This window comes from Onychostoma macrolepis, chromosome 15, assembly GCF_012432095.1.
Source record: "Onychostoma macrolepis isolate SWU-2019 chromosome 15, ASM1243209v1, whole genome shotgun sequence".
NCBI classification, from domain to species: domain Eukaryota; kingdom Metazoa; phylum Chordata; class Actinopteri; order Cypriniformes; family Cyprinidae; genus Onychostoma; species Onychostoma macrolepis.
Genome location: NC_081169.1, coordinates 21194672 through 21218219, shown reverse-complemented (window position 1 = coordinate 21218219; position 23548 = coordinate 21194672). Strand labels below are relative to the sequence as shown.

The window sequence follows — 23548 nt, the reverse complement described above, 5'->3', positions numbered from 1 at the left end:
TATGATGACAGTAGCAGAATGAATTTGGAAGGGTACACAACCATCTTGGCTACCAATATTCAAGAAAATCCCACCAGACTCATCAGAAAGCGCTTCACATTGCATCAGGACTGTGACTCAAAACACCCTGCCAGTTCAGTCAAGGAGTTTATAAGGGCAAAGAAATGGAAAGTCTTAGATTGCCCAAGTCAATCTCCAGATTTAAATCCGATTGAACATGAATTTCACCAGCTGAAGAGGAGCGTAAAGGCAGAAACTCCCCAAAACAAGCAACAATTGGAATTGGCTGCATTAAAGGCTGGGAAAAGTATTTCAAAGGATGAGACCAAGAGTCTGGTGATGTCTATGGGTCACAGACTCACTGCTGTGATTGTGCACAAGGGATCTGCAACTAAATATTAGCTTTTAATCTTTTACATCTGCCTTATGTTCAACTGTCCCAATACTTATGCTCACATCAAATACTGGGATGAACTCTAAAAGTGCTGTTCTTTTTATTTGGTAAAACGTGTATGTGTTGAAACAGCTAATAATAAAATGTGACATTCTGTAGTTTTGTCTCATATTCATCTTTGCAGATGTCTTGACTACACAGCAAACAAAGCAATTTTGTCATAACTGTCTCAATACTTATGGAGGGCACTGTATAGGCATATACGCAATAATAAATATAGAATAATAATTATAATATATAATAATAGTAATAATATATAATTATTCCGAACGCATGACGGGCAACTCGCATCAGTTTGGTCGCAGTGACACTGGACAGTCAGTTTGTACTGAAGAAAACCAAAGATAAACCAAGGACAGTTCATGCATTCAGGCCGATAGGTGTCACCGTAGATTCTAAAACCACTGGTACTATCGGAACGAATTAAAAACGTAACCGCTAACGCGCTCAAGTCTTTTGTTAACTAATTTAACTTTTGTTAACTAACTCGACTGCTCATATATAAAAACACAACAGGATAAAAACAGTAGGCTATTACAAACCAGTCTGGATGTACCCTATTTCATTCAGAGTTGCTTCAAGATTAATATTCCCGTAGTTCTTTTCTTTTATTGTACTGTTCAACGGTTGTCTGGTGGCTCTTCTTTTACAGCTTCTCTCCATTCATTCACCTTTTGGGCTAGTGCCATGCTGGCATCCTCTGAATTCAAACAGAGAAAGATTGAGGCCACAGGATCACTTGGCTGCCATATGAGAGGGGGAAACATTTAAATAGAGCATTGTCAAATGATTGTAAATGTAGACAGACCGATATATGGCATCAAGCCACTGGACAAGCAGAGACGACTTTTAAACACTACTGGCGTATCAACTTAATTCTCAAGTTAGACAAGACATTAACTATCATAAAATGTATACTGTACCAGAGAAACTATACATTTTATTTGACAACAATTATAAGTCATTATTAGTTTACTAACGTTACCTGCGCGTTTTGGCGTTACAGTTGAAGAGGCGGCGTAACAGGAAGCGCCAGTAAAATCGTCACAGCACAGGAGGACAATCTATCAGACACACACACACACACACACACACACACTGGACACTGGACAGAGAGATGGTGCACGCAAAGAACCAGTGGATCTTCAAATATGTTTTTTGTCCGAGAAAAGTTCTTATTTGTGTAGAGAGGTAAATGGATACGAGCAAAGATGAACAAATTTGGATTACTACACCTCTGTATATTTCTCATGCACGCGACGGTGAGTATTTTTGCAGGGGGGAAAAAAACACCCCCGACTTTTAATGTTTTTGTGAAAGCCTTTTTCTTTTCTTTTTTTTTTTTTTTTTTACATTATTCAAGATCTGCATATGCTTAATTGAATTTTTGAACACCTTTTAGTATGTATACATAATTTATACATTTATACATTATAGACGTTTAGTAGCCTATGCAGTGTTAAATTAATTAGGCTACACATATTAATTACACAATAAACATGTTATATTTACATGTTAATATTTATATTTGTGTATTATTTTATATTATTTGTATATTAATTAATGAATTAATATATTAATACATTAATTACACACACACACACACACACACACACATATATATATATATATATATATATGTGTGTGTGTGTGTGTGTATGTATGTATGAAGAGTTTATTTGCAAAAACGGATAACTACGCTTTTAAAAATTTTCAAAAATTATGTTTTTATTATGTTATCATGTTTTTATTGTGTTTTATTGTGTTAGTTAGCTGTATTTTTAGTTATTTTTAACCTAATCAAAATAACGCAACTGCAGTTTGATTGAGATTAATTGGAATGCACAATGGAAAAACTGTTTTTGAAAATTGTAAAAAAAAAAAGAGTTATGTGTTTTTGCAAATGAACTCTTCATTCATACATACATACATACATATATATATATATATATATATATATATATATATATATATATATATATATATATATATATAATTACATAAATATACATTACATATTATACTTAATTACAGTATTTATACTTAATTGAACAATAATACAAACATAAATAAACAAGTGAGAGTTACTTGGTGTAACCCTTTTTTTTTTTCATTTAAAAATAAATGGTAATGAAGTGAAAGTTTATGGTGTGTTCAATTGAACAGGATTAGAACATTCCGTTTTATTGCCCGAGCCTCTCTTTGGATACCAGATTGTCCAGATCTAAGTTGACATTTTAGAGCTTAACAAAAGCAGGTACCCGGGGAAACCCAAATAAAGAAACATATTCAGGCTGGCGTGGGATACTGTGGTAAGGGGAGAGCTTTCAAAGCACAGACCTTACACAAATCAAGGTGTACTGTTGCTGCTTTTAGAAAAAGCCTCTCACAAAGAGCCCTTTCCTGTATGTCATGTGGGATTTCATGTCTGAAACTGTTCCATGTTTTGATGATTTTCTCCTTTTCTTCACACAGATTTTCTTCTATGGTGTTTGTTCTAACAGTTCATCACAGACACAGACGGAGAATAGTAATGAAAAGAAGTGGTTTAACATTTCAGCTCTGCCATCCACAGGCTTAGCTCCACTTCGTAGTAGAGGGTTTACACAACTATCCTTTTCCAAATCTGTATATTCATTTGAAGTGAGGGAAGACACACCACCTGGTGAGCATTGCTTTTTTATATTATATTATTTCAATGTTGTTTAAACTTTTTTTGTGGACACTTTTTGGACACCATTTTTCTACAATCTGTTTGGATAAAAGCATTTTCTAAAATACTTAAATTCATCCTTGTCTGTGTCCTTTATAGGGACAATTGTGGGACATGTGGAGATGGTATATAGTGAGGAGAATGAAACCTCAGTGTACTCTGTTCAGGAGGATGATGGTGATGGTCTTTTCCTTCTCAATCCACATTCTGGCGAATTTCTCCTGTCTCGTGCTCTGGATTTTGAGGTGGAGCGCTACTACATCCTGACTGCAGCAGCTCAGCAGGGGGACAGTGAGCTCACCATGGTCAGAGTGTACTTCAACGTGATCGATGTCAATGACAACCCACCAGTGTTCAGCCAAAATGCCTTCTCGGCCTCCATACCAGAAAACTCACCTGTTGGAATGTGCTTCCTAAATCTGAATGTTTCAGATCCAGATGAGGGTAAAATTGCAATACATTAAATACATAGAAATATATATGTGTATATATATATATTTCTATGTATACATATATGATAATAATACAAAATATAGCTTAAGCACCAAATCAGCACATTAGAATGATTTCTGAGGAGTCATGTGTCACTGAAGACTGGAGTAATAGCTGCTAAAAAAAAATCCACATTGCATCATAGGAATAAATTACATTTTAAAATATACATATTAAAATAGAAAACAGTTCTCAATACTTCATGATATTACTGTTTTACTGTATTTTTTATCAAATAAATGCAGCCTTGGCGAAGAGACCTCTTTCAAAAACATTAAACCCAATCCTTTGCACTGTAGAGTATGTGATCATGTGTTCATACATCTTGTAACTTCTGGTTTAAACTTGGTTTTTGAAAATATTTTGTCTTTGTTTTTGGATTTTACAATTCCTTACCCAAACTGAGACACGTAACAACACATAAGTCTATTCAATACAGAATTAGCACAATGGGCGGTACAGGTCATAGCTTTTATTTGCCTTCAATCACAACCTCAAAGTTCACACATTTGAAAAGCTTTGGGAAATGCAGAACTGGCTGAAGAGCTCTCATTAAATCTTACGTCATTTCTTCTTTGTTCTCCTTCAGTCTCAGGATGATGAATAGGGTTTTCTCTCTTGGGGATGCTAGCAACTGCTAATAATGGAGAACCCCCTGTCTTGGCTTCTCTTATTTCAGGTTCAGGAGAAAGCATATTGTGTTCCACATATTCAGTACACAGTGAAATTCACAATTCCTTTTGACCCATTTGGGGAATTTTTTGATGAGGATGTTCAGGATTACATACAAGTTTAGTAATAAGAATAATCAAGATTATAGAGATTTGTTTTGTTCTGTACAATTGTTCTGGAAATATGTTGTCTAGAGATGTTACACCAAAACGTTTAAGTCCTTTTTGGATTTGTATCAAGCCTTTTATTAAATTGGCAAACTTTTTGGATGTAAATCAGGGCCGTATTCTTAAAGATTCTAAGAATCCTCTCAGAGAGCTCCTAATTTAGCTTAAAAATTTTATCTAGGAGTCTTAGCTTAAAAGTGATTCAGGACCAATCTGAGAGCAACTCTGAGCGAGGAAAAGACAAAAACTTTTATCTTAGTGAGGAGGCGGGGCTGACCCCGTTGCTAGCTATGACACAGTCTTTTGAAGACTGTGATTGGTTGGTTGTCCAAGAAGGAAATAAAAGAGCGCTTTTAAGAGTAGGGTTTATTTTAAGCTTTCACTTTGAAATTACAGGCGTAATTTTTCCTGTTTTACTGTACTCTCTCTCTCTCTCTCTCTCTCACACACACACACACACACATTATATATGTATATATATTCTTTATCTTTTATTTACCATGCTGTCATACTTAACGTATTTTATAGGAAATGAACAGCGACACAATAAGGTTCTGAAAGTGCTGTCAGGTGCAGACCCAAATCATCGCTGCTGCATAGTTGCATTTTTCCAGTTGCCAAATATGTTAATGTAGTTACTGTAGTGATTTCTAGTTACTGTTCGTGTTTCTAATACGATCGGTCACAAACATGATCCCTGCACGATCTAATCAGTCATGCATTGTGTGCAACACAATTCTTCTCCCTCTTCATGTTTCGTCCATTTTCTCCACAGCTAAAGAAACTCTTAAGCCTCTTAAAAGTCCTCGTCTGTACTCCTAACAATTTTGGACCTTAAGACCTCTTTTAAGGGTCAAGATGCTTTCTGAATTACTTTTTTCTTTACTAGGATCTTTTCTTTAATTTTAAGGGGAAACACCCACATTTCTAAGAATTTTCTTAGAATTTTGTTACTAGGAGCAACTCTTAGCGCTAAGATTTTTCATGAATATGGGCCCTGGTGATATTAATAATCACCTTTACCATCATCTAGATCAGGGATGGGCAAATTCGGTCCTGGGGGGCTGGTGTCCTGCAGAGTTTAGCTCCAACCCTAATCAAACACACCTGCCTGTAGCTTTTTAGTGATCTTGAAGACATTGATTAGCTTCTTCAAGTGTGCTTGATTAGGGTTGGAGCTAAACTCTGCAGGACAACGGCCCTCCAGGACCGAAGTTGCCCATCCCTGATCTAGATAATCTTAAAAAAAAACACTGATAATTCAATAAGGTTGTTCAGTGCAGGCTTTAGCAAATCTTAAAATGAATATAAATTTTTCATATTGTATGTAATAATGCTGTGATGCCTATGTTCACATGTAGCATTTGATATTTTAGTGTTTTATTTTTAAGTTAGACAAAAGTTCAGACAAAATGGTATAGAATTTTTATTGCCATTTATTGGTAATCAGCCGCGACATTAAAATAATTATAAATGTCTTCATATCATCCAGAATTGTAATCTGTGCATCATCCATAGTTTATTCGGTACATATTTAGCAGATTATTTTTCAATTTTCTTTTGGTCTTCTTTTCTAGGATTCTGATCACTGATAGAAGCATACTTTATAGCAAAAAAAATAAATAAAAAAATAAATAAATCAGGAATTGAAGTTTATTTCCTATAATTCGCCTACATTATGGCCTTTTTCTAAAATACTAAGCTTTTAAATCTGGTGATTGCTAATATCACCTGCTCAGTCATTTCATTGCAAGCATGTTTTATGTCAGGTGCTCTTTTTCTTATATCTGACAGGTATATATGGAGAGGTGGATCTGTTGGTGACATCTGGAAATCTTGAGAGCAAGTTCTCTATAAACCAGCATCAAGCTCTTTGTCTAAGAGGGGAGTTAGACAGAGAGACAAATGCAATGTATAGCCTCATTATCCAGGCCAGTGATCGTGCTCTACCCATAGAGGCTCGACTCACAACCTCAGTGGATGTTACCATCTATCTTCTGGATGTCAATGACAACTCCCCTCTCATCACGACCCCCAGTACTGTTAGTTTTCCAGAGAACGCACCTCTTCATTCTGTCGTTACAGTTATACAGGCCACAGATGCTGATGCTGGATCCAATGGTGAAGTTGATTTCAGTTTTGAGAGTGCAGAAAAACAACCATTCAGTATAAATAGTTTGACTGGGGTTGTGTACCTACAGAAGCCATTGGACAGAGAAACCGAGGATGTTCTCACGGTCACATTGAACGTCAAAGATAAAGGTGTTCCTCAATTGTTCAATTCAATGAACCTCACAGTGCTTATTGAGGATGTGAACGATCACAATCCAGAGTTCACTCAAAGCTCCTACAGTCTTTCAGTATATGAGGATGTACCTCGTGGAACAAGCCTGCTCAGAGTTAATGCAAGAGATCAAGATATTGGGTCAAATGGGCAGGTGCGGTTCTTTGTCTCAGAGAGTGGGTTCATGGTGGACTCTGTTCTAGGTGTGGTCTCGGTGATAGACAAGATGGACCGTGAGAAGAAGCCTTTCTACAGCTTTTTTGTCATAGCAGAAGACCTGGGAGATATTCAAAGGTCTGCCACAGCAACCATTAACATCACAGTCCTGGACGTTAATGACTGTGTTCCTCTTTTTTCATCCGAATCACTGACATTACATGTCTTCGAAAATGGGGAAGACTCTTCTCAGCACTCCCATCAGGTACTTAATATGAATTGGACTTCTGGGGCCATATTCACAAAACATCTTAAGGCTAAAAGTAGCTCATAACTTGTCGATTTAGGAGAAAATCTTAAAAATAATGGGCGTGTCAGTCCTAAATTTAGTACACCTAAGTGTTTTAGTTCTAGAACTAGCTCCTAAATCTGTGAAACGTTAGGAGTAGTGAAGAGGACTCTTAAGTCACTAAGACCAAACCACAAACTATCCAGAAATGGCTGTTGCCGGCAGTCTGCCTCGGAACGTAAACATTTTAGAAACATTTGACGATAATGAGCTTTTAAAAAGGTATCGCCTTTTGTTTTGGAGGTTATCCCAACTCCAAATTTTCCTTTGATTATATCCTTGTTTTCATTAACCAGTTGGGCATGAAGTAACAGTTAAGTTAAGTTAAGTCGTGACGTATTGTCAAGTATGGTGACCCATACTCGAAATGGTGCTCTGCATTTAACCCATCCAAGTGCACATACACAGCAGTGAGTAGTGAACAAGTGCACAAACACACACACAGTGAACACACAGCAGTGGGCAGCCTTGCTCCAGTGCCCGGGGAGCAATTAGGGGTTCGGTGCCTTGCTCAAGGGCACCTTAGTCATGGCGCAAGAATCGAACCAGCAACCTTCAGGTTACCAGCCCGACTCCCTAACCATTAGGCCACGACCACCCCTGGTCTTGCATCCAGTTTTGTTTTCTTTTAAGTTTGCATGTCTTGCTATCAACCACGATTATTCTACTCTGTTAATTAAAAGGCTGTTTATATGCATATTCATTAATTGTTTATGAGAAGCACACATGTAAGAGGCTGACAATTAGCTGAACATATACAACCCGTATTCCGGAAATGTTGGGACGTCTTTTAAATTTGAATAAAATGAAAACTAAAAGACTTTCAAATCACATGAGCCAATATTTTATTCACAATAGAACATTGATAACATATTTAAACGGAGAAATTTTACACTTTTATCCACTAAATGAGCTCATTTCAAATTTTATGCCTGCTACAGGTCTCCAAAAAGTTGGCACTTTTAGAAACCAGAAACCACTGTCAGTAAACACAATCCGCCGTGCCATCTGCAGATGCCAACTAAAACTCTATCATACAAAAAGGAAGCCATATGTCAACATTGTCCAGAAGTGCTGTCGTGTCCTGTGGTCCAAGGATCATTTAAAATGGACTGTTTCAAAGTGGAAAAGAGTTCTATGGTCAGATGTGTCCAAATTTGACATTCTTGTTGGAAATCACGGACACCGTGTCCTCCAGGCTAAAGAGGAGGGAGATCTTCCAGCGTACCATCAGCGTTCAGTTCAAAAGACAGCATCTCTGATGGTATGGGGTTGCATAAGTGCATACGGTATGGGCAGCTTGCATGTTTTGGAAGGCACTATGAATGCTGAAAGGTATATAAAGGTTTTAGAGCAACATATGCTCCCCTCCAGACGACGTCTATTTCAGCAGGACAATGCAAAACCACATACTGCAACTATTACAACAGCATTGCTTCGTAGTAGAAGAGTCCGGGTGCTGAATTGGCCTGCCTGCAGTCCAGATCTTTCACCTATAGAGAACATTTGGCATATCATTTAATGAAAAATTTGTCAGAGATGACCACAAACTCTTCAGCAGCTGGAACCCTATATCAGGCAAGAATGGGACCAAATTCCAACACCAAAACTCCAGAAACTCATAACCTCGATGCCCAGACGTCTTCAAACTGTTTTGAAAAGAAGAGGAGATGCTACACCATGGTAAACATGCCCCCTGTCCCAACTATTTTGAGACCTGTAGCAGGCATCAAATTTGAAATGAGCTCATTTTTTGCATAAAATTGTAAAATTTCTCAGTTTAAATATTTGTTATGTTATCTATGTTCTATTGTGAATAAAATATTGGCTCATGTGATTTGAAAGTCTTTTTGTTTTCCTTTTTGTTCAAAAAAAAAAAAAAAAGTCCCAACATATCTGGAATTCAGGTTGAACTTCTTTAATTGGTGACACTTAGCCTGCATTTTAAAATATTTATTTGAATGTGGCAATTAACAGTTTTATTTTAAAACCTTTATTTGAACATGGCAAGGTAAAATTGCACTCTACAAGATTTCTATGAATAAATCTCTGACAGAGACCCCTCCCCTATCAACCAATCACTGTGTGCATAGTAAGCATGCTGATATCATCCATAGCAACGAGGTCAACCCCGCCCTTACTCTTAGCTTAAGACTTCTCTCTATTCCTTAGTAAAAGTTTGTCTCAGCAGAATCTGAATCTGTTTTTCCTCTTTGAATTTTTATATATTTTTCTGTGGTTCATGAAGATGTGAAATGTGTCTTTTGTAGATACATGCCTCTGATGAAGATTCTGATGAAGTTAATGGTCAGCTGACATATTCTATAGAATCAGGAAATGATGAGAGTCTCTTCTCACTTCGTTCCAATGGAACGTTCCAAATCTTAGAAGATCTTGATAGAGAACTGAAAAGCCAATACATGTTAAAAGTTATTGCTGTTGATTCAGGTAATCATTTGTCTCCTTTACTGCAATGTCTCATTAGATATAACCAGTTAATTTGCTAGTTTGTAGGTTACTTTGATATTCTAGGAATGCAATAATCTTAAAATGAATATTTCCATACTGTACACCATAGTGCTGTAAATTCACTTGTAGCATTTAAAACTATTTATGTTTTTGGTGTTTTATTTTTAATTTAAATTATATTTAATTGTAGCATCTGCCATATACCGGTTATCAGCCTTAACAGGGAAATGATTATTGATTTATTGGTGTCAGCCAAATTTTGAATAGGTCCAAGTTTAAGTACATATTCAGAGAATTGTTCTAAGTTCTTTGTCCATTCTTTCTAGGATTTCCGTCATTGACAGGCACAGGCACCTTGGTTATTGTTGTTGATGATGTCAATGACAACATTCCAATATTTGACAGTGAGTCATTTAGTACTCACATATTGGAGGATTCACCTACTGAGACTGTTTTTCTGAGAGTTACAGCTTCAGACCCAGATGACGGTACCAATGGACAGCTAAGGTAATTTGATAATTATACTTTCACAAGTTCGCCTGCCCATTCAGTCCTGCCAGATAATGGTAAATGAACTTGCCTTGCTGTCCGCGAAGAGGCTCTAACCTGAGGCTCAACTCGAGCTCTGAGTAAGAACTTATGATGGTAAGGTGTGGAGGAAAAATTTAGAGGAGGAGAAGGGGTGGTGGAGGGATGCCGGAAGAATTGTTTCTGGAACGGACCAATGACTGCTGCTTATATACAGTCATAGCAGTGATTGACAGGACTGAATGTTTAGGCTCCTACTGAACTTCAAATAATATGGCCATAATTTTAGCATTTTCAGTAAAAATCACTTGTTTTTGTCGTATACGAGCTAGTGTTATTTATATCTATATATCCTATGTATTTAAGTTTTTTAAGTTAAAATTTTGTATAATATTTATATTTTATTTTATTTCAGCTTGATTACGATTACAAAAGCCATTTTTAATAATTTTATTTAACAGTAACAACACTGATATGAGCTTGTGTAATATAACATAACTGACTGTAATATTGAACTTATATTTCACTTGCAGATATTCTTTAGAGGGCCTAGATCTACCCTTTTCCATCAATGAAACATCTGGGGATTTATTCACCATAAGTGCCTTGGACAGAGAGACAGTGGCTTTTTACCAATTTTTGGTGACCGTCACTGACGGACATCCAATGAAGCATCTTTCCAGTTCAGCTGTAGTTTCAGTAACAGTTGAGGATGTGAATGATCACTTCCCGTCCTTCCTTTATGGACCATATACGGCTAATGTTCCTGCTTTGATAACCAAAGGTGAATGTACATTATTGTGATTACCTTAATAGTAGTTATCCAGTGTTTTAGACCATTGCCTTTTAGTTTCAATAAACTCCTCTTTATGCATTTTACAGGATCAGTTGTCTGCACAGTGATGGCAGAAGATGCAGATGCTGGATTGAATGCAAAACTAAATTTTTCTCTACATGGCCAACATGCCCATCTCTTCTCCATTAACTCTCGCACAGGAACAGTGTTTATGAAAGATTCTGTGAAGAGAAGAAATGATATCACAGTTGAAGTTCATGTGCAGGATGGAGCAGATCTGCCAAAAATGGACACAACAACCTTGACTGTCAGATTCCAGAATAACACATACTTTCCTCATATTGCAGTCCAAGTTTATAAGGACGTCCTCTCTGAGGATGTGCCCACAGGGACCCTGGTGGCTATTGTCACTGCAGAAACACAAAGAAATGCACCAGTGTCTTTCTATTTGGCCTCTGGAAACTTTGGGGAGGTTTTTGAGGTTCACCACAGCACTGGTGAGCTGACTGTCAAGGATCCCTTAGATTTTGAAACCAACATGTATTTTCATCTAATAGTTGAAGCCAGAGACTCAGGGATACCGCCTTTTTCGTCATATGCCGAACTTAATTTGAATATCAGTGACGTGAATGATAACCCACCAGTGTTCTCACAAAACCTCTACAGATGTGAGGTGTATGAGAACTTGGATTCAAGTAGGGTGTGTAACGTGTTAGCAACTGATGCAGACTCTGGAGTGTTTTCAGAGGTGGAGTACTTCATTTTGGCTGGTAACACTGAGGGTACATTTAAAATAGACAAAATTCATGGCAGTCTTTTCACAACAAAACTTTTGGATCGAGAAAAAATTCCGTATTATAATCTTACCCTCAAGACCGTTGATAAAGAAAACAACAGTCTTTCAGCCATTGCAGCAGTTATTGTTGTAGTTCTTGACACAAATGATCATGCCCCTCGCTTCTCACAGATTTTCATCACAGAGGTTCCTGAGGATGCTCCTGTTGGTTTTTCAGTCATTCAGATAACTGTTACAGATGAAGATGTTGGTCTAAATGCTGTCATTGAATATACAATCATTGGCCAAAATGGTGAGTTACCATTCAGTATTGATAAAACCACTGGGACTTTACTGGTACTGCATCATTTGGACAGAGAAGATCAAGATCATTATATAGTGAAGGTAAACGCCAATGATTCTGCTTGGAGCATCAGCACAGACGTCACCATAGACATCACAGATATCAACGACAACACACCGATCTTCTATCAACCGCTTTACACTCTCACTGTCCCTGAGATGAAGATGCATGAAGTTTTCCTTCTACAAATTAGTGCTACAGACAGGGATCTTGGTGAGAATGCCCAAATCCTCTACTTCATTGACCCACCAAATGAACTTTTTTTGGTAAACGCATCAACTGGGGAAATTTCAACCAAACAGCCTATTGTTCTTCATGAATCTGAATCTGTAAATTTTACTTTCACAGTTGTGGCATCAGACTGCGGAAGTGTTCCTTTGAACAGCTCTAGCATTGTTTCAGTGACATCAGTACGACATAATCAATTGCCACCCTCGTTTTTACCCTTCAGACCTTTAGTACCAGTCCCTTTAACCCTGGATGTGGGAACAGAAGTAATCCAGATATCTGCAGTAGATCAAGATTCTCTTGAAATGAACAACAGTGTTGAGTACTTTAATAGTGGTGGCAATGGATCTCTTTATTTTGAGGTAGAACATAACAGCGGAAGAGTGCTGGTATATAAAACTTTAGTAAATAGCCTTAACACAATTCTAAGACTTCTAATCACTGCCAAAGATAAAGGCCTTCCTCCTCTTTCTGCACAGACTGTAATCAGTTTTGAAGTTACACGTGAGAACCTGTTTGCACCACATTTTCTTAACAGCAAAGTGGAGTTTTTTGTTCCAGAAGATTTATCCATTGGTTCAGTTATTGGCAAAATCCAAGGCAAAGATAAAGATCCTGGCATCAATGGTGTTATTTCCTATTCTTTTGATGGTGGGAATGAAAATGGATTGTTCTCAGTAGGACAATCTTCAGGATTGATCATGCTGGTTAAAACGCTCGACTTTGAGGAATTCGAAACTCACCATCTAAATGTCATTGCCAAGGACGGAGGCTGGCGTCCCAAGATGGAGAGACTTAATATCATAGTATATGTGACAGATTTAAATGATAGCCCTCCTGTATTTACATCTACTAATTATATTGCCACCGTTTCAGAAAATGCTTTGATTGGTACCACGGTTTTGCAGGTCTGGGCGAAGGACGCTGACACTGGAATTCACTCCCAAATCACATATTCGCTTATTGCAGGAGACAGCCATCTCTTCTATTTGGACACCAAAAATGGCACTATCACCACTTTAGTTATGTTTGATTATGAGAAAAATCAGAATTTTGAACTTAAAGTCAAAGCCTCCAACATCGGCTTTCCATATTTGTTTGATATTGCCCGTATACACATCCAAATCATTGGCCTCAATGAATTCATACCTGCTTTTCAAAAACATCTATACAACTTCACGGTTTCGGAGGCTTTGGTGCCACAAACTGAAATAGGAAGGGTTGTTGCCATAGACTATGACCAAGGACCTGATGGAGAAGTCTTTTACGTACTTGCGGGGCAAAGTAAAAAAGCTAATTTTGTGGTGGATGAGCATACGGGAATAATATACATCTCAAAAGATTTGAAAAATCGTCTCCAAAATGATGAAGTCCTACGGGTGCTGGCAAAAAACAGAGGGGCCATTACAGGATTTAATGTTGATGAGGCATTGATACATCTACAAATACTAGATGAAAACGATGCCCCTGAGTTTGAGTCGATGTTTTACACTGCAGCAGTATCAGAGGACATCTCGATTGGGACCTCCATAACTAAAGTCAAAGCGGTGGACCGGGATGCGATTCTAGAATGGAGCAGGTTTTCTTATAGCATAGAACATGGGAATATCAATAGTTCCTTCACTATAGACCCAGTCAGTGGGGTCATTTCTGTTAACAGTCACCTGGATAGAGAGATGTGGGCCATCTATAACCTGACGGTCATTGCTGTTGACGAGGGCTCTCCTGCTGTAACCGGAAGCACTAAGGTAGCAATCACTATCACTGATGTGAATGACAATCCTCCCAAACTGTTGACCACCGAAGGGTTTATCCGAGAAAACCGCCCTGCTGGCACTCTGGTCTCCACTTTAGCAGCCACAGATGATGATCTTCCTCCAAATCAAGGTCCTTTCACATATTGGATGATGAGACCTACTGAGGGTTTTTCGCTTACATCTGATGGCGTTCTCTTCACCTTGAGACCCTTTGATCGGGAGCGCAACCCTCTTTTTCATATACATATTGTGGTTCAAGATGCTGGCAAGCCTCCAATGTCCTCCACCACTTTGTTTCATATTAAAGTTCTTGATGAAAATGACAATGCACCGCTCCAGAGAAACATTAATATATTGGTGAAATATTATGGAAGTTACTTCCCAGGAGGACTAATCGGAAATGTTAGACCGACTGATCAGGACGAACTGGATGTGTTCAATTGTACAATCAAAAACGGGCCACTTAGGATGTTTAGTTTCCCGTTCGGGATGTGTAATTTGTGGTCCTCCTCATACCAAGGTGAGGCAACTTATAATATTTCCGTCGAAGCGAGTGACCAGCTTCACCCTTCGGTCAACAACAGCATCTACGTCAATTACAAAGGCTTTACTAATGTCTCTCTGGACAACTGCGTGTTGTTCTACATCTCTATATCTACTCTTGAAGAATTTCTGTCTTTGAAGTATTTAAAATTTGTCAAAGCATTGGATAGCCTTTTTAACCTACAAGCATCCAAAACCCATGTGTTTGGAATGAAGTTGCAAGGAGATAAAATGCTGCTTCTGGCTGCTGTGAAAAGCTACAATGGTCAGTATCTAACTGGAGAGGTGGCAAGAGGAATATCAAACATGCATAAAAAGTTACTGGAAGCGCAAAGCAATGTGACTATATCCCAAATAACCAGTGACCCCTGTATGCTCCATCCTTGCCATAATGGTGCCACCTGCAACAGAAACATTCACATCAGTCAGGAAGTTGCTGTGTTGGAAAGCTCTAGTCTTATATTTGTATCTCCATATTTTGTGGAAATCTTTAACTGCTCTTGTCCTGCAGGCTTTACAGGTGATGCATGTGAACTAGACTTTGATGAATGCGCCAAGGAACCTTGTGAAAATGGGGGAAACTGCTATAACAATCCAGGAACTTATTTTTGTCAATGCAAAGATGGATTCTCAGGACCACACTGTACTATAGTTGATAATGAATGTCAAACGGTGATATGTTTAAATGGAGGAACATGCTGGAACAGACAGGGAGGGTTCATCTGTGATTGCAGCCCAGGCTATGAAGGTATGGTCATATAAATGCGAAGAAACACTTTTTTTGTGTCTATCCAATTTTAATTGATTTGTCGTAAATTAATCAACAATTTATTTTTGTCACAGGAACATTTTGTGATCGTATTGTTGACCACTGTGCTTCCTTCCCTTGTGTGTATGGCATCTGCTCCAGTTTTTTAACTGGCTACTCTTGCCAGTGTCCATTTGGTAAGAGGAACTTTTCTGTCTACATGCATCTTTTTATATATTGTTTCCTATATGATTTAGTTTCTAACCTGACTTTGTGAAATATATATATACAGTATATATATAATTTTTACTTAGAAAAGTATGAATAATGCATTATTCATTATTGAATTCCTTTTATTGTTAGGTGTGAGTGGAGTCAATTGTGAAGAGCACAGTTATGGCTTTCAGGAAATTTCTTACATAGAATTTCCTCCATTGGATCCACAGTATAACTTCATCTATTTGGAATTTGCAACTGTGCAGCAAAACGCTTTGCTTTTGTACAACCATGGTGACCCATCAACTTCAGACTTCCTGGCCCTTGAAATTGTGAGTGGAAGACTGTGGCTGTCTTATGATCTTGGATCTGGAGTGATAAGATTGGAAACAGGGAAGGTAGTGGCTGATGGAAGTTTTCACAACATCACCGTAAGAAGAACTGGAAATGTACGTGATTCCCATACACGGTTATTTTTCACTCTTAGGAATCAATCAAACCATTTTTGTGAAAGATTTTTGAGATATTTTGCAGGTATACATGCTTTTGTGTCTCTCAGATAGCCTCTCTAGAAATAGACAACTGCTCTCCCCATGAACCGCAAGGCTTTTGCTCGTCACAAAATGGTGCCACTGGAACCCAAAGGTATTAGTTTAATCTCACCTTTCTGTTGCAGATTTAACATACTAGTAAACAATTACAAACTGCCATTATTTGTTTATGCAACTGAACCTTTATATTACATTTACAAACAGGACTCTGGAAGTGAGCTCAAATAACATGACGTTTGGCGGCGTAAAGTCCATTGATGTCATTTTACAGAGGCAAATCAGGACTCATGACTTTGTTGGCTGTATGAGAAACATGCAAGTGAACAACTTCAGTCCAGATTCCTTAAAATCTCTGGCATCCCAGAATGTTCTTGATCGGTCAGTTTCAAATGATTCTTTAAAGCTATAAAATTTCTATTATAATGCCATGTTTCAGTTTATTTATTTTTGTTTGTCAGATGTCCACGAGCAGATAATCCTCCTTGTGAAACAGCAGTGTGTTTGAACGAAGCAGTTTGTCAAGACCGATGGTCGCACCACCACTGCCAGTGCAGAGACCAATTCACAGGACCCAACTGTGCCATGAGTAATTTGTTTTTCTGTTGTTGTTTTTTTTCCTGTTGTAGTTCAGCGTTTAAAATCTTTAAGTGAGTGTAATTCTGTTTTTGATAGATTTGGCGGAGCAGCATGTATTGTTTCTCAGCGGGGAGGCCTACATTGAGTTTGCTGTCAAGGAAAGCTACAGAAGAAACCAGATTCTGCAGGCCATTCTGGATGGGAAGGAAGGAGATTCTCAGGGATTTGACAGTGTTGAGATCAAGATGAGGACTGTCAGAAGAAATGGTGTTTTGGTTGTGTGCTGGTGTCAAACTGCTCATCTAAAACTTCAGGTGAGCTCTGGGAGAATTTGAAAGGAATATTCAGTTCAAGTTAAACTCATTTGATAGCATTTGCAGCATCATGTTGTTTACAGCAAAAAAATTATTTAAACTTTGTGAGCTTATGTTGAGGTACTTACAGTGGTGAAAAAATTATTTGATCCCCTGCGGATTTTGTACATTTGCCCACTGACAAGGAAATGATCAGTCTATAATTTTAATGGTAGGTTTATTTGAACAGTGAGAGACAGAATAACAACAACAACAAAAATCCAGAAAAACGCATTTCAAAAAAGTTATAAATTCATTTGCATTTTAATGAGTGAAATAAGTATTTGATCCCCTATCAATCAGCAAGATTTCTGGCTCCCAGGTGTCTTTTATACAGGTAAGGAGCTGAGATTAGGAGCACTCTCTTAAAGTGAGTGCTCCTAATCTCAGTTTGTTAAATGTATAAAAGACACCTGTCCACAGAAGCAATCAATCAATCAGATACCAAACTCTCCACCATGGCCAAGACCAAAGAGCTGTCCAGTGATGTCAGGGACAAGATTATAGACCTACACAAGGTTGGAATGGGCTACAAGACCATCGCCAAGCAGCTTGGTGAGAAGGTGACAACAGTTAGTGCGATTATTCGCAAATGGAAGAAACATAAAATAACTGTCAATCTCCCTCGGTCTGGGGCTCCATGCAAGATCTCACCTCGTGGAGTTTCAATGATCATGAGAACGGAGAGGAATCAGCCCAGAACTACACGGGAGGATCTTGCCAATGATCTCAAGGCAGCTGGGAACATAGTCACCAAGAAAACAATTGGTAACACAGTACGCTGTGAAGGACTGAAATCCTGCAGCGCCTGCAAGGTCCCCCTCCTCAAAAAAGCACATGTATAGGCCCGTCTGAAGTTTGCCAATGAGCATCTGAATGATTCAGAGGAGAACTGGGTGAAAGTGTTGTAGTCAGATGAGACCAAAATCGAGCTCTTTGGCATCAACTCAACTCACCGTGTTTGGAGGAGGAGGAATGCTGCCTATGACCACAAGAACACCATCCCTACCGTCAAACATGGAGGTGGAAACATTATGCTTTGTGGGTGTTTTTCTGCTAAGGGGACAGGACAACTGCACTGTATCAAAGGGACGATGGACGGGGCCATGTAATGTCAGGGCCAGGGCATTGAAAATGGGTTGTGGATGGGTATTCCAGCATGACAATGACCCAAAACACACGGCCAAGACTACAAAGGAGTGGCTCAAGAAGAAGCACATTAAGGTCCTGGAGTGGCCTAGCCAGTCTCCAGACCTTAATCCCATAGAAAATCTGTGGAGGGAGCTGAAGGTTCGAGTTGCCAAACGTCAGCCTCGAAATCTTAATGACTTTGAGAGGATCTGCAAAGAGGAGTGGGACAAAATCCCTCCTGAGATGTGTGCAAACCTGTGATTGCCAACAAGGGTTTTGCAACCAAGTAGGCTACTAAGTCATGTTTTGCGAAGGGGTCAAATACTTATTTCACTCATTAAAATGCAAATTAATTGTATAACTTTTTTGAAATGCATTTTTTTGGATTTTGTTGTTGTTTTTCTATCCCTCACTGTTCAAATAAACCCACCATTAAAATTATAGACTGATCATTTCTTTTGTCAGTGGCAGTGATGGGAATAACAGCGTTATAAATAAACGGCGTTATTTTTTTCAGTAACGAGTAATCAAATGAATTACTGTTTCCCCCGTTACAACGCCGTTACCGTTACTGACAATAAAATGTGGCGTTACTATATTATATTATTAGAATTTAATTTTTCAGTTCATCTAAATGGATGCGTGTAGCTGTAGCCTATTTGACGTACCATAAACAGTGTGAAGCGCACGACTCGCCGTCGCTTTCTCTCACATACACGCACACAAACAAAGATACAGAGCAAGAGAGTCTTTCATAACATGCAGAATTGACGCGCTACATGTAAACAATATTCTTTGTTGTATTTTCCTGTCAAAATAACGGAGTTCCTTTGGAATTCTTCAGCTTTTAACAACTGCCGGTTTCTCTGGTAGTGGGCGGAGCTAATGCTCAAACGACAATCTCATTGGCTGAAGCTCACCTATAATCATCAGTGTTTTGATTTCAGCAAATCAATGCGAGCGAACGCAGACAACGTGATTAATATTCATGAACCCAGCAGCTCATTAATCCTTAGTGCGTTTTATATTTATGACAAATATACATTCATACTTGGTTATTCTAATTACTAAAGTTCTATCATCATATAATATTATATTATAATGCTTCACTGACTGATGCTAAGTGTCAGTAGATAAATAGTGTAGATTAATGTACAATGTTTTATAATAATAATTTATTCTTATTTAATTTAACATATTTAACAAATTTAATTTAATTAATTAACAAATGGGGGCATCCAAAGTTATTTGACATTTGAACATTTTTTTTTTTTAAAGTAACGCAATAGTTACTTTCCCTGGTAATTAGTTACTTTTATAATGATGTAATTCCGTTACTAACTCAGTTACTATTTGTGAGAAGTAACTAGTAACTATAACTAATTACTTTTTTAAAGTAACGTGCCCAACACTGGTCAGTGGGCAAGCGTACAAAATCAGCAGGGGATCAAATAATTTTTTTCCCAACTATACAATGAAAGTATAAGAGGACAGTTTTTGGAGGATTAAAAAGCAGTGAATGTAATGTGAAACTTATAATTTTATAAAAAGCACTTTTGAATTCGTCTGTTAAACCTTGTGTATTATTTAATTTGTAAAGTTGTTCATGCATTTTTACAGCCATTTTAGAGTTTTAGTTATGTTGTCAGTGCGACAAAATTCAAAATTAGCGATTCTATTTATATAGCACATTTTATACACAATGGTAATTCAAAGCGCTTTACATTAATCATATAAAAAAGAAAAAAATATAGAAAAATAACAAATAAAAATCGATACAACAGAATGGGAAAACAGCTTAATAAGCAATTTTTTTCACACTAAAGTCATGTTAAAACACATATTGTTTGTCACGTGGCTATACTCTTGAAATATGAAACATCCAAAACATTAAGGTTACACAATAGTAAACGCCTACTAAACACCTTCAATAAACTCAAATCTGCAATATCTGAACTACTGTACGTTGTCAGTGTTGTCTGATAAATCTGTCATTTCAGTTCAAAACATGTTTTCTCTTGCCTTCTCAGATATCAAATGGAAAACCTCTGTATGTGTTCACCAATGTCACATCTGGCCAGCGAATGGAGCACTTAATGGAGGGAAATGTGTCTGATGGACAGTGGCATGTTCTTCATCTGCGCAGAAGAGGCTCATACATGACTCTGTTTCTAGATGAACGGCCTGTAGTGAACACCACCAATGGCACCATAACTCACCCCACATTCTTAGTGGAGACCATTTTTCTGGGCTCTTCTCCATTGAAAGAATCTAGAGATGTCCGAGAGATTATCCAAAATTTAGGTTAGATTGCCTCTGATTTGTTGCTTATTTGGTTATAGAATACTGCAAATTTTATTGTCAAAAACAGGGTTATTATAGAATAGGATTTGAACATTGGTCTTTTTTTTTTAGATGTCAAGTGTCAGTGTTACAAAATGTATAGATTATGAAACAACTCTTTTCATTTAGTTTTCATAACCAATTTAACCATTTATTAAAATTGCCAATGATCATAAAACCTTTATATTTTGTCGGTTATGTTGCTTTTCTTGGTTTTCCAGGTTTCAGAGGATGTGTGGAATACATCAAATTCAATGGCCATCTCCTGTCATACAACGGCTACAATGAGATAGTCGATGCCAACTCCAGCCCGCCTGTCTTCCAAACCTTCTGCATTTCTCCAAACCACTGTGTTCTGACTCCATGTCTGAAGGATTCCTGTCTGTCTGAGCCCTGCTGGAATGATAGTGACTGTGGTTCTTCTTCCAAAGATGACTACTGGTGTATCTGTCTGTACAATGTGTCTTCATGTGGATCTTGCTCATCTGACGTCGTCCACAGCGAGGCCTGTTCTCAAACCCAAGAGAGCAAAGTCCCTGTATGGATTGTAGCAGTCATTCTTCCCATTGTCCTCATTCTTCTGATCCTAGTTCTCTGTATTATCCTCAGAAGACAAGACAAACTCTGTGAGGGTGAAAAGATGCCACCAAGCAAACAGCACGGCACGGATAACCTGGGATTTAGTTTAGGTCCTCTTGATGAGTGTCCTCAAAATGTGTCAAATGAAGCCAGCAAGCAACCAGATCTGATAAAACCAAGGGATCCTATGCAAGGAGTGGAAAGCTATACTGAGAGTGGGCCTTCTTGTCATGTCTCAGGTTTTGGAGGCAGTGAACTGGAGTACTATGAGATTGACAGCACATACTCAGATGTGAAGACCCTACAGCTGAAGAAGGAGGATGAACGTGGAGAACAGGTGAATGGCAATCCAATAGTTTCTCAATCCATCATGCAACCTCAAACTAATCATAATCTATCTCCTAAACTTCATCAGAGAACATCTGGAGGTGATATAAACCAGTGGCAACGTCAATCCCAACTGTTCTTCAAGAGAAAGCTGGCTCCTGATCTCACAGGCCCTCCACAACATCTCTCAGCAGATGAGGTTGAGAAACTGAAAACCCCACAGAACCACAAGGGGTACTCTAATCAGAATATCACAGAGTGTCCCATAAAGCCGTGCAGAGACGGGCCAGTAGAGACATCATCAGAGAGTGAAAGTCACTGCTCCTTCACCGGCTCAGAGTTTGACTGTGAGAGAGAACTGTCTCTCATCAGCTCACATGACAAAGATGAACATCCACCTGAAGGCAAGGACTCATGTGCAGTTTCATTTACCTGATACCTAAATTAAAGATGTTAATAAAAATAGGGTGAATATTGGTTTTGACAGTTTTAGTAAGTTATTATATTAAGAAATCCAAAAAATATAACTATATAAGAATTTATTTTAAAAGTTGAATAACTTTTTAATCTAGTTGAAAACTACACTGACCTGAACCAATAATGACATTTTATGGTTTGACCAAATGAAGAAAACAACAACTTCAAGACACCAAACCACTCTTCTGGAGCTTCGTCGCCATCTAGTGGTCATTTAATGTCTTTCAACCACCAGAGCCTTCCAAATGACACACTGTGCTTTAGAAAACAAGAAAGGCCTTTACTTTCTTACCTCTTGATACTATTGACTATTCAATTGAAATATTAAGAAATTCATTTTGTTAAATGTGAATACACAACATTATATTGTGTTATGACAGTTTAGCCAATACAGTTGAACTTTGGTTGAGTTTGTTGGTTGTTTCATCTGCAGATTGGTCCAGAAGGCAGTTTATTCTGAAGGCCCCTTCACCGTTCAGAGATGTGGTCTCATCCCCCTCCGTCCAGAGTCTCCCAAACACCTCTGTCTCCGGCGGGATACAGCAGCTTGAGAATCTTCTAAATCTAGGAGTGCATTTTAACACCTATGTGGATGTGTTTGAGGACATAGCCAGTTTACCGACCCATCAACCAAATGACTGTGATTTTCAGAGCGATCAAGAGGAAATCATTTGAAGAATGTTAAAAACAAGGAACAGAGTTCACTTATCATTCACTTAAATTACTGACTAACACTGGACCAGTGAAATACATGTGAATCATTCCTTTCATAAGAACATTAATTGAAGTGTAAATATACTATTTATAATGCTGCACTGGGGACATCACATGGATGTGCGGTGAAAATAAATCTAGGAATTATTTGATTGTTAGATTTTAAATCAGCGGGTTTGAGGCATCAAAAGTAACTAAGTAACTAAGCTGTTTTATGGTAAGTAACTCTAATATTATTACTGAAATCTTATTAGTAATTAGCTACACTACTAGTTACTGCAAAAAGTAATATTATTACAGTAACTAAATTACTAGTAACTAGATACTGCCCAACTCAATATTGTTTATGTCTATATGTAAAACATTGTTTGAGGAGCATAATAATCTTGTTACATTGGGGCCATCTGTTGTCAGATCTTTAACATTTCATCTGCTTATATCCTACGAATTGTGAATTGTGTTTTTATACTGAAAGAAATAATCATGTTGTAGTTGAGTTTATGTTTGCTATACATTTTATGCACATGCTAATGCATACATTTTGAAAATGAAGACAAGGCCTAGCTATTACACTTTGAACTCCAGTGAACAGTTGTCAAGGTGAAATGTTTAAAAAAAAAAAAAAAAGATGATTGAATGTTTCCAATGTGCCCAGGAAAAAAAGACAGAAAAAAAATGTTTTTTTTTTTTTTGAAAATTGACTTTTTGTGATATCATTTATTCAATAGTGGGTTAAGTTGTCACAATGGCAATCACATTTTTGCAAACAGATGTTACAATAAACAA

The 23548-nt window shown here is 37.8% G+C and overlaps 1 protein-coding gene across 5 annotated transcripts; it reads left to right on the top strand.

Annotated features, from left to right (window-relative positions):
- The first annotated feature begins 425 nt into the window (after positions 1-425).
- Positions 426-23548, top strand: LOC131554036 (protocadherin Fat 4). Of its 5 annotated transcripts, none has more exons than XM_058799061.1 (18): positions 426-1366; positions 1461-1716; positions 2930-3119; positions 3267-3611; positions 6293-7203; positions 9558-9735; positions 10083-10263; positions 10818-11068; positions 11167-15495; positions 15591-15692; positions 15859-16160; positions 16271-16356; positions 16467-16640; positions 16721-16848; positions 16911-17152; positions 20353-20626; positions 20887-21975; positions 22482-23548. In XM_058799061.1, exons 2-18 carry the CDS (start codon positions 1666-1668, stop codon positions 22721-22723), a joined length of 9075 nt encoding a protein of 3024 aa, XP_058655044.1. In that variant the 5' UTR covers positions 426-1366; positions 1461-1665; the 3' UTR covers positions 22724-23548. The 5 variants fall into 5 exon arrangements, with proteins under 5 accessions (XP_058655044.1, XP_058655046.1, XP_058655045.1 ...); XM_058799063.1 differs by having other exon boundaries at positions 426-1716; positions 20887-21581; positions 21660-21975; XM_058799062.1 differs by having other exon boundaries at positions 426-1716; positions 16935-17152.